Source organism: Aegilops tauschii, chromosome 4 (genome assembly GCF_002575655.3).
Source record: "Aegilops tauschii subsp. strangulata cultivar AL8/78 chromosome 4, Aet v6.0, whole genome shotgun sequence".
Taxonomy (NCBI): domain Eukaryota; kingdom Viridiplantae; phylum Streptophyta; class Magnoliopsida; order Poales; family Poaceae; genus Aegilops; species Aegilops tauschii.
Genome location: NC_053038.3, coordinates 80,177,848 through 80,189,859, shown reverse-complemented (window position 1 = coordinate 80,189,859; position 12,012 = coordinate 80,177,848). Strand labels below are relative to the sequence as shown.

At 44.9% G+C, this 12,012-nt stretch overlaps 2 protein-coding genes across 2 annotated transcripts; one reads left to right on the top strand and one right to left on the bottom strand.

Annotated features, from left to right (window-relative positions):
• Positions 1 to 1,492: 1,492 nt before the first annotated feature.
• Positions 1,493 to 6,406, bottom strand: LOC120962771 (uncharacterized). Its single transcript, XM_040386708.3, has 2 exons — positions 5,698 to 6,406; positions 1,493 to 1,889 (listed from the first exon to the last, which is right to left on the bottom strand). Exons 1-2 carry the CDS (start codon positions 6,200 to 6,202, stop codon positions 1,744 to 1,746), a joined length of 651 nt encoding a protein of 216 aa, XP_040242642.1. The 5' UTR covers positions 6,203 to 6,406; the 3' UTR covers positions 1,493 to 1,743.
• A 1,492-nt stretch (positions 6,407 to 7,898) lies between these two features.
• Positions 7,899 to 11,696, top strand: LOC109752052 (protein disulfide-isomerase). Its single transcript, XM_020310921.4, has 10 exons — positions 7,899 to 8,329; positions 8,696 to 8,726; positions 8,817 to 9,101; positions 9,206 to 9,394; positions 9,568 to 9,693; positions 10,311 to 10,448; positions 10,550 to 10,669; positions 10,775 to 10,892; positions 11,007 to 11,119; positions 11,205 to 11,696. Exons 1-10 carry the CDS (start codon positions 8,130 to 8,132, stop codon positions 11,430 to 11,432), a joined length of 1,548 nt encoding a protein of 515 aa, XP_020166510.1. The 5' UTR covers positions 7,899 to 8,129; the 3' UTR covers positions 11,433 to 11,696.
• Positions 11,697 to 12,012: the final 316 nt, after the last annotated feature.

The window sequence follows — 12,012 nt, the reverse complement described above, 5'->3', positions numbered from 1 at the left end:
AGAGAAGGGGAGGTGCGGTGCTCACGGCGGGGGTCGTAGGGTTCGGGGGCAGTGGGGCGCGGGGAGGTCGACGGGGACGACGACGATGTGGAGGCAGTCCGGCGAGGGGGCTCCGGCGAACGGTGAGGTCCAGGCGGGACGAGGCGGTGACGGTGTGCGGTGGCGGAGTCGGGTCGCGGGGGAAACAGGCGGCGCGGTCGGGCCCCTCCCCAATCCAAATGGGATCGAGAGGAGAAGGGGGGAGTGAGAGGCAAGCGAGTGGGGGAGTGGGGATATAGGCCGGGGGTAGTGGGCTGGCCGGCCGGTTGACTAGCTGGGCCGATTGGCCCGGTTGGGGGGTTCTTCCTTTTTCTTTTCTTTTGTTTTATTTTCTATTTTGCCTTTTTCTTTTTATTTATATTACTTTTTCTGTTTTAGATGAGTTTCCTATTAATTTTAGTTTTAGTAAAACATACATGTAGCATTTAAATTAGTATTTCAGTTTAGTCCATAGTAACAAAAAGTCTAGTCCTCAAATAAATTAGTTTGACATTTTTTAATTACAAAAGCTATTTATATAATCTTTTTACGGTTGTTTTATTCATCTTGTAGTATTTAAACATTTTACAAAGGTGTGGCTTCCCCACCATAATTACCTATGCAATATTTGATTCAATCCGAATATTTTAGTTTTAATATTTGAAAACTTTTATTGTTTGCTTGATTTTGAATTTGAATTTGAATCGGTTTTGAACTAACACGAGATTAGCGACAGTAATCGAAGTGACCTGCATCATTAGCAGAGAATTATTGTAGCTTAATTATCCGGGGGTCACATGACACTGCGAATCTCAAAGCAACTTTCTCCTCGGTTTATCCCCAACCCTTCGCCTAATCTTGATTCGAAGCACAGCGAGTTCCTTCCCTCCCGACAGTGACGACGTCGTGGCAAGACGCTGGTGCCGCAGCCATACGATGGCGGCCAGCAACCAATTCCATTATCATCTTGCCGGATTAGATGGATTTTCCTTGAGTCCTACGGTGCCAAGACTAAGGGCTCACGAGTCACGACACCGGCGGCGAGCGGTCGAGTTTCGCCGGCGTTCAGGAGAGTGGCCACCAGTAACGGTGGGGGCGAGCAGCGTAATTGCTCCGGCGTCGAGGAGAATGGACGCGACCAATGGGGCCGAGCAGCCGAGACGTTGTGAGCAGAAGGGAAATCACGCCGGCGCTGAGGAGTGTGGCTGCACCGGCGAGGACAGAGCAGCAGCGGGGGCAAAGCACGAGCGGCGAGCATGGGCGCATGGCGAACTTGCAAAAGGAATGGCAATTGCGTTTTCACAGCGGGGGAGAAGAAGCTGCCCGGATGCTTTATGATTCGTACTGCCAGGTGTCGTTCGATGGAGTTGTTCTACAGGTTGGAAGTGTGAGACCATGTCGTATAGGATTTTTTTCCCCATGGGTATAGTTCACTGTGTCCACAAATATAAGATGTTTCCGGTATTTCAACATATTAAAATAAGTGAACAAACATAATAATTTTTTTTTGAAAAGAAAGGGGTTGCCCCCCGCCCCAACTTTATTAAAGCCAAGGCAACCACGACAGAACCAGACTGTTTAACAGCTCTCGGCGAAAACCAAAAGTAGCTGCCACAGAACAAACATCAGGGTCTTAAAGCTACAACCCTATTACATCTCTCACAGAGAGTTTTTTCATTGAAAGGTAGATAGTCTATTTGTTCGTTTCAGCTAATCCAGACGATTCTAAGCAGTTTCCCTCTTCGCCGATCCAAAAGCCTTAAGCACCGGAGAAGTAGAGCACTCTGGACCTCTGAACATAAGATTTTCCACTGCCTGATTGTTGCCCCCACCTGATCCAACACACAACGCATATCTCGCCAGCTTCGCCCCTGAAAGACAAAACCATTGCACAAACGCCATAAGCACCACAAGGTAGCAGATGTGGCAGTATTAATAGCTTCACATTGTTTTTTCTTCTTCCAGAAGGGAGATAGAGATTCAAAAGAAACAAGAGGGGTTATGTTAAAAGCTTTAGCAACCGTAGCCCAAATCTTAGTCGCAACAATGCAATCAAACAATAGGTGTTGAATGGATTCTGGTTCAGCACAAAACACACAAGTTTTATCTTCAACATGTCTTCTTTTGGCAAGGTTATCCCTAGTCAAGCTTTTGTTATTATACATCAGCCACAAGAAAACATTGATATTCGGGGGGACTTTAATCTTCCATATGAAATCTCTAATATCAGAGGAAACCCCACCAAAGTTAATCAACTTGTAAAAGGATTTAACAGAGTATTGACCATTCGACTCCAAGCCCCAGACGGGGCTATCTGATTGGACGGATAAAGTAGTTTGTTTAACCAGGTCAACTAACATGTTCCATTTGTTTAACTTGGACTCATCCACACATCTCATGAAGGTGAGACACAGTTGTACTCCATCCCAAACCTGGGACAAGGTGGCATCCTGCTGTTGACATATAGCATACAGATCCGAAAAGGCAGTTTTAAGGGAACATTCCCCAACCCAAATATCATGCCAAAAAGCAATATGTTCACCATTCCCAGGGTTCCATCTCCAAAAGTTTTTTGCAGCAGCAAAAGCCCAGGAGATGCTTTTCCAAAATGGAGATCCCAAGGCAGGTTTAGCATAAAGAATATTTGGTTTGTCAGTAGCATATTTAAAGCATAAAAGTTTTTTCCAATCTCCCTCCCTCCCATCATAGAATATTTTTCCCCATGCTGCCAGGAGAGCCATATTAAACTCCCTGAGATTAGGGACACCCAGACCACCAAACTCTTTCCTATGGGCCACAAGGCCTCAGTTAGCTAGATGATATTTATGAACATCACCCACATTACCCCAAAAAAAGTGAGACATTTGGGAGGTAATCATGTCAATAGCCCATTTGGGAAATTTCATCATGGCCATGAGATAAGAGGGAATGCTAGCAATACATGTGGTTAGTAAGATCAGCTTGCCCCTATAAGACAAGAGCTTGCCTAACCAGCCAGCAATATTCCTAATAATCCTGTCAATGATAGGTTGCAGGTCTTCCCTTCTAAGTTTTTTAAAGTGCAGGGGCACACCGAGGTACTTGAAGGGAAATTCACCAAATTGACAGCAAAAAATCTAGGCAAATTCTCTGGACATTGCATCAGAAACATGAATGGTATGTAAATCACTCTTATGAAAATTAATTTTTAAGCCAGAAAGCTTTTCAAAACAGGTCAGAATCCATTTCAAATTCTTGGCATATTCCACAGAATCCTGGATAAACAAAATGGTATCATTAGCGTATTGCAAACTAACCACCCCACCAGGGATGGCATGTGGGAGGAGCCCACCAATTAACCCATTATTGACAGCTTTCACCAGCATCTTAGAAAAGACATCAGCCACTAAGTTAAATAAAAGAGGGGAGTGGGGGTCACCTTGTTTCAGCCCTATTTCCCCACAAAGTGTGGCCCATTAGTGTCATTAATTCTAACCTAGAAAGTCCCATGTTTCAAGGTGCTGAGAACCCAGGCAACCCATTTAACCCCAAAGCCTCTAGAAAGAAGCATTTCCTCCAGAAAATCCCAACTGACTCTATCATAGGCTTTCTCATAATCAAGTTTAAGAATCAAACCACTGGAATTAGTTCTGTGAACCTCATGAATAACTTCATGGGCCATCACCACACTCTCTAAGATAAACCTCCCTTTAATAAAAGCAGTGTGGTTGTGTGAAATGATTTTATCACAGCTAGGGGAAACCCTAGTATTCATGGCCTTGGAGAATTTTTTTTACAGCACAGTTACTAAGACTAATAGGTCTGAAGTTTTTCATCTCTCTAGCCTGGGGAATTTTAGGGATAAGGGTGATGATGGCATAATTAAGCTTATAGATGTCCAAATCCCCATTTTCAAAATCCCTGACCATCCATATAAAGTCATTTTTAATTAGATCCCAAATTTTTTGATAAAAAAGGAAATACAGCCCATCAGGACCAGGAGCCCCACTGGCATACGAGCTCATAATTGCTTCTTTGATCTCTTCCTCAGAAAAGGATCTCTCTAAGTCTCTCTGCTCATCCTCACTAATCATTTCTGTCTCAGACCAAAAACCAGTTCCTAAGTGCAAATCTGGTTTAGGTTCATAGGCAAATAAATTTTTGTAGAATTCAGTAGCTACTCCCATCATGTTTTCAGTGGAAGTCACAGGTCCAGAAGGGCCCACTAGTTCAGAAAGATGGTTTTTCCTATGCCTGTGATTAGCTAGGGCTTGAAAATAGGCATTGTTACGGTCCCCTTCAAGAATTTTTCTGTCTCTAGATTTTTGCCACAAGGCCGTTTCCTCTTTTTTCCAAATCTCTTCCAATTCTGTTTTCACAGCTTTCATTCTATCATGATCAGCAGCAGACAACTGCTGGGATTCAGATAGAACGTCAAGCAGGTCAAACTCCATAAGGAGGGCTTTTTTCTTTTTCCTTAAAGCAGCCTCAATATTAATGGCCCGGCCTTTTGTCTTCTTCCTAAGCAGTCTGGTTTTAGATAACCAGTTATCTACAGAAGAGATAGAGGAAGAAGTAGCCGACCAAGTCTCACGCACCATCTGGTGGAAGCCAGGTTATGACAGCCACCATTTCTCAAAACGGAACATCTTAGGACTGGATGATTTCCTCCCTCCAGTGTCTAGCACTAAGGGAGTATGGTCACTCCCCACTCTAGGGAGAGCAGTTAGGGACGACATCGAGAAGTGAGAATCCCAGTCCACAGAGGCAAAAACTCTGTCCAACACAGAAAAATAGGGTTATCTTGATTATTGGACCAAGTATAGCCCCTATTAGAGATAGAAATCTCCAGCAGTCCCCATCTATTAATCCAATCATTAAAAAGGAAGGTGGTATGATGGTTAACTAATCCACTACTCTTCTCACTCTCATTCCTAACCAGGTTGAAGTCACCACAAATTAAAATAGGATAGGATGCAGAGTCTAAGATATCATGAAGTTCAGCAACAAAATCCATTTTAAACTCTGGGGACACAGAGCCATATACTATCACCAAGTGCCAAACAAAACCATCCTCATTGTTTTTAACAGTGGCTTTAATAGAAAACTCATGATTAACAAAACCAATGGTTTCAAATAAACTTTTTCTAAGACCCAAAAGGATCCCACCAGCAGTATTAACAACAGGTAAATAATGCCAGTCAAAATTATTAGTCCTATCAATAGCTTTGAGGAAACCCTCAGAAATAATTTCTCTCTTAGTCTCTTGAAACCCAATAAAATCAGGATTAGATCGAGCAATAGTATCACAAAGGCACTGAACTTTCCCAGATTGACCAAGACCTCTAATATTCCAAATAAGCCCTATCATTTAAGAAACTTTGAAAGGGTGAGACAGACCACAAGGCCTAACTTTTGTTAAGACATTTGGAGTTCTCCTTAAGGCATCAGCAGTGCCCACTGGCTTGAGAGAGCAGCCATCCAAAGGAGTCCCAAACAAATCATCATGGTTTAATTCAAGATTATCTGGAAGAACAATTTCAGGGTTATTATTGGCAAAAGCCAAGCATCTCTCTTTTTCCCCATCAATCAAATCATCAGTAGTTTCATGTTTATTAGCATCATCACCCCCAATGCATAAGTCAATTTTACTCATTTGGTCAAACAAAGTGTTATGATCAGTGTTAGTGAAGGATTTACCTTTGAAGGTTTTAGGAATTTCGAGATTCTGCTTCCTCTTGTAAGCCGCAGCTTTCTCCATGATATTCACATTGCCATGTCCCCTAGTAGCAGGTTTCTGAACCAGAACATGCCCCCATTTGTTTTTCCCAGTGGCCAGCCCTTGATCTTGAGCATGATCAAGGGTTTCCAGCAGTGATATCTTCAAAGAGATATTTTGTATGGCCTGGACAGCTTCAGGGGGAAGAGTCTTTAGTTCATCACCCTTGAATTCTTCTTCATCAGACTCACAAAAGTCTACAGATCTAAGAATACTCTCGCAATACTCCATACTTTCAAGTTTACCACCAGAACTGGATGTCCCCTCAGCATTCCCCACAAGGGGTTTTGTTGGAGTGGAGCTTAGAAATCCAGAAGGATACACATCTTCAGATTCAATTCCTTTCTCTTCTACATGTTGCTCTTCCTTATTAGCAACAGCACACTCCAAGACAAAGTTTTCATGATCAGAATCAGAGCAAAACATGCCAGACTGGGCCCTTCTGTTTGTTCTTATCCTGATTAGCTAAATTAGCCTTATCAAGCTCATCAATTGCCTCCTCACTATCTAGCAAGTCTTCCGATAGGCCATCCTTCTGAGCATCAAACATAGTAAAATGTGTCTATATATACATTTTTTTACCCTCGTCTACTCAGCACAAGCAAGAGGCATGCGACAAAAGAGCGTGATGATCTAGACCTGCGCAGCGTAGCGCAGTAGTTGGAGACGAACACCCGCGTGAGTTCCTCGCCGAATCCAGATCGTCCGCGCGCACGCTCGCCGTGTGAGTCGGCGCACGCCGCCTCGGTTGGTTCCAGGAAGCGCCATGGAACGCATGGCATGCTTTTTCGTTCATCTGCATGTAAACTCGTTTTGCATGGATCGTAGATGGAGGCGCCCGGGCCGTTGGAGACCCGTCCACTCGCTTGCACCACAGACAGCACGTAGCCTCACCAAAAGAAAAATGGACGATCGACAGGCGATGCCTCTGTCTCGTTTCAGTTCAAGATTGGCCTCTTCCACGCAAGAGAGTGTGAGACGACACACATGTCATTGTCACGCCTGTAATAACAGTACAAAAGGCACGTGTGCAACACAACAAGATTCACAGGCCAGATCTTGTTGTTTTCTTCCAAGCTTTCCAGCTTGAGATGAGGCTTATCTCCCGTGCTCAACTACAATACATACAAGCTTTTTCCAGCTTGGTGGTGGATTACAGGCAGTGCAAACGCTTTTGCCCCTTGATTCAGTTGCGCATAACACCAAGATTAGTGTTTCCTTGCACGTAAGATTTGGGCCTTGTGTTGCACTTTTCAACCATTTTCGGAATTATCACGCACTGCGGTTAGATGATCTTTTTCATTCACACCGCATTTGGACGAAGCAGGTTGTTCGCAAATGCGTCGCCGTCAGTTTTGCTGCGACGATTATTTTGCACCGTCCACTAATCCATTTTTTAGCGAAACAGAAAATGCCGCATATGTCCAGTCTGCTAAAAGGACTCATCAGAAATGCAAAACACCTCGAACACAAATATTACAGTAATAATTATGCATATACGTGTCTGTGAACGTGTGCATTTGTACTGTGTTTCTAAAAAAATATTTTTCATGCATTTTTCGGCGACGTGAGATGGGTAATGTGTGGCTCGTCACGCTACAGTGTGAAACGAATCAAAATTACGCAGAATTATTATTGTGTTCCATGCAAATCATTAATCACCAAAGATACTCCAAATTTGGAACGGGTTAATTTCTTCATACATTTATACGCAGCGAATGAATGAATGATCTCCTCGGCTACGGATGGAATTAATAATCTTCCAAACATAAATATTTCCGCCATATCTTCCTAGTCCTGATTCGGCAACAGTGCCCGGTGCGCGTCGGCTGAGTAGCCTCGGCTAATCAGGAGGCAGTAGACGTGTCACTCACATGACGTGGCGCCCTGCGATTCGCCTGACCCCATAAGGGTACGTGTTTGCAGCCCACGTGTACCGTACAGTGGCGGCGCACGAGCGTGACGTGGCGTCCCGGATCCGCTAACCCCTCCCTTTTGAGTCACGCGGCATATTCCAGTTAATTGGATCAACACCCTCGGTAGGGACCTCATTGTAATTTACTAGCCTAACTTTAAGCGGCCTTAACACCTCAAATTGGGATTCGGATAGCAACAGGGACCTGAGTGCAAAACATCCCAGTAATCATCCCGTGATCTCTGTGGGCCGCGCCCACGGAGCCCTGGCCGTCGTGGGACCCGTGGACACGGTCCAGTCCACCGTGGACCGCGTCCACGTTGGAGACTCTAAACCCCACCTCTCGGCCTCTCCGCTCCTATTAAAACCCGTGGAGCACCGCGGCGTGGTCGTGTCCGCCCCGAGAAATCTCATCACTGCTCCCCAGTCCCTTCCGCCATGGCGATCTGCAAGGCCTGGATCTCGCTGCTGCTCGCGCTCGCCGTCGTCCTGTCCGCCCCGGCGGCCAGGGCGGAGGAGGCCGCCGCCGCCGCGGAGGAGGCTGCGGCCCCCGAGGCCGTGCTCACCCTGCACGCCGACAACTTCGACGACGCCATCGCCAAGCACCCCTTCATCCTCGTCGAGTTCTACGCCCCATGGTGAGCCCTCGCCTCTGGTGTCTGTGCGTGTGTGTGGGTGTTGTTCCGGCGGATCCGAGCGGTTTAGATCGTGGTCAGTTTAGAGATGTCTCAGATGCGTCAGTTGCGGACGACGGGGGATCTGGCTTTGCTGATCGGTGCGTCTGGATCGCCGATTCCTCTGAAGTTTTGGTTGGATTTCAAGTTCCTCGAGGGTTTAGAGGTTGTTGGGCTGGGGTCCCTGTTGGGATTCCACTGCGTCCAACTTTATACTGTACCTATGTATTGCAGATTCTGTCTGTTCGACTTATTTCAGTACAATCTCACTTAGTCTGGTCTGAATTTTGTCAAAGTCGTTGCTAATTCTTTAAAATTGATTTGTTTCAGGTGTGGACACTGCAAGAGCCTGGCACCTGAGGTAATTCTTCTACATCCTTGGACCACTTACTTAGCACTGGTGTTATATGCTGAATGGATTGATCTCATTCGTTGATGTGTGATGTTGCAGTATGAGAAGGCGGCCCAACTGTTGAGCAAGCACGACCCAGCGATTGTCCTTGCTAAGGTTGATGCCAACGATGAGAAGAACAAGCCGCTTGCGGGCAAGTACGAGGTCCAGGGCTTCCCTACCCTCAAGATCTTCAGGAACGGGGGAAAGAACATCCAGGAATACAAGGGCCCCAGGGAGGCTGAGGGAATTGTCGAGTACTTGAAGAAGCAGGTTGGCCCTGCTTCCAAGGAGATCAAGGCACCTGAAGATGCCACTTACCTTGAAGACGGCAAGATCCACATTGTAAGCTTCTTATTTTGTCTGTTCTTACTTTCAAATAGCAATCGTCATATAGCCATGGTTGATGTTCTATGCCTGCTGACTAAGTAATGATGATAATTGTATAGGTTGGTGTTTTCACTGAATTCAGCGGCACTGAGTTTACAAACTTCCTTGAGGTTGCTGAGAAGCTGAGGTCTGATTATGACTTTGGCCACACCGTGCATGCCAACCATCTCCCACGTGGTGATGCAGCAGTGGAGAGGCCATTGGTTAGGCTATTCAAGCCATTTGATGAGCTCGTTGTTGACAGCAAGGTTATACTTCGCTCGCTCTGTAAACTAATCATTACTCCCTCTGTTCATATTAGTTATTGCTTATTTAGTACAATTTAGTGACAACTAATCTGGAACAGAGGGAGTGTTCATCTGTGTTCTTCTTACTTCATACAGATTACTGAGTATTAACATAGTGATGTGACATTTTGCAGGATTTTGATGTTTCTGCTTTGGAGAAATTCATTGATGCTAGCAGCACCCCGAAAGTTGTTACTTTTGACAAGAACCCTGACAACCATCCTTACCTCCTGAAATTCTTCCAGACCAATGCTCCCAAGGTAATGACTGACACAACTTGCTTCTAGAATGCTTTATCATTTTTTGTAATTGTATGAGTTCTGTATAGTTGCCTAATTTCTACTATATGCTTAGTCAGTTAGGTCTATGCCTCAAGTTTGTAACTAATTAGGCCATAATGTTGATCGCTGTATGTTGTTTCAATTGATTATCAGCCTGACTCTTGGTGTGTACAAAAAACTTCTGCAATCCAATGATGGTTGAATTTGTCAATTTTTTCTTGAACATGTTTACATGAATGATTGATTAGTATATTCTAGTCATTTGTCGGTCCTTTGAAGAAATCATCTTGCAAAGAATTTGTTCAGCACATTTGGAGGATTACTAGTGTATTTAGTTTTGTTAGCCTTTTGGATCTTTGTGTTTTCATTCATGGTTGTTGTACCTGAAAGGTCTACTACTGCAGAGCCATAGATGTGATGATTGTTTGAGATGCAGAATATCATCTTTGGTGTTTTCAGTGCTTTGTCTGTAAAAACAGTTCAGATATATGTTTCTAGTGGTGAAGCTGCTTAGAGCATTAGCCTTTTCATTGTTTTTTAGTTATTGGTCACTCATTATTTGGCACTTCTGTTCTCTGACATCAAATGGTATGTAGGCCATGCTCTTTTTGAACTTCTCCACTGGACCGTTTGAGTCCTTCAAATCAGCCTACTATGGTGCTGTAGAGGAGTTCAGTGGCAAGGATGTGAAGTTCCTTATTGGTGACATTGAAGCGAGCCAAGGCGCTTTCCAGGTTGATTGCCTGTTTCCCTTTCTATATTTCTTTACAAAGGTAGTAGTTATCGATACTGTTGTTTTTTCCTTGGTGCTAACAGATTTTTCTTTGAAACATAGTACTTCGGGCTGAAAGAGGATCAGGCACCACTGATCCTCATTCAAGACAGTGACTCGAAGAAGTTTTTGAAGGAACAGGTTGAGGCTGGCCAAATTGTTGCTTGGTTGAAGGATTACTTTGTAAGTAGCCATTCCTTTTTCCCTTGGTTGTAGTAATACCAACCTTATTTGTTTGATCCCAGGTAATCTGTTTAGCAATTTCATTAGTGTTCATTCATATTGTAGGATGGCAAATTGACACCATTCAGGAAGTCTGAGCCTATTCCTGAGGCCAACAATGAGCCTGTTAAGGTAGTTGTGGCTGACAACGTTCACGACGTGGTCTTCAAATCTGGCAAAAATGGTATTCATCTTTGTTAATTTTTTTTTCCTCGCTGGATTAAGCTAGTTGTAACAAGTGACTGCGATTCCTTGTAAGTGAAACAATGGCTCATTGATTTGCCACCTTATATTGCAGTTCTTATCGAGTTCTATGCACCCTGGTGCGGACACTGCAAGAAGCTAGCACCCATCCTCGACGAGGCAGCTGCCACCCTTCAAAGTGAAGAGGACGTTGTGATCGCGAAGATGGTAATATTTGTTGCCCTCTCTGTCGTTCCAGTTCCAGCAACGGAATACAACTTACCTAACCACTGTTTCTCAACCTTGTCCACAGGACGCGACCGCGAATGACGTGCCCAGTGAGTTCGATGTCCAGGGTTACCCCACCCTGTACTTCGTCACTCCCAGCGGGAAGAAGGTCTCGTACGAGGGCGGCAGGACGGCCGACGAGATCGTAGACTACATCAAGAAGAACAAGGAGACTGCTGGGCAGGCGGCTGCGGCGGACACCGAGAAGGCGGCGGAACCGGCTGCCACCGAGCCTCTGAAGGACGAGCTCTGAGCATCGGTCTGTCTAGCAGCAGACAGGTAGAGGAGGGGGAAACATGTTTTGGCAAGGCAGCTTCCAACGCCAGATTTTGCGAGGGGGGGACGAGAGTTGGTCGTTGGATGTGTTGGCCCCGGTTTTGCCTGATTCTGTATCCCGTTGCGAGAAATACTGTAACAAATCCGTCAGTGGTGTACCTAGTTAAATTATCTTCAAGTGACAGTAGAAATGGTTCGTGGAGAGCTTTGGTAATAAATGGCGCTTCTGTGCTTGGTAGAATCTTCATGCATGTGTCTTCTGTTCGCTTGGAGACGCCTGAACTAGTAATTCGTATGCTTAAGAGTGCTTCCAGTGGGATTTGCTCACGGCAACAAAATCGACTGCAGATATGGTAGGGGAACCTTGCTTAACGGAACATCCGTACCGCCTCACCGGGGAGTCAATGAGCAAAGCTTAAGAAAATACGAATATTAGTTTTTTTCTTTCTAAAAAGCACCAATTACATGAGGGGTGCCTCGTTTCTCCTGTGATCCGTGTTTAACAAAAAAACAATTTTTTGATTGTTCAAGGCCTAATTAGAGTCTTGTCTAAACTC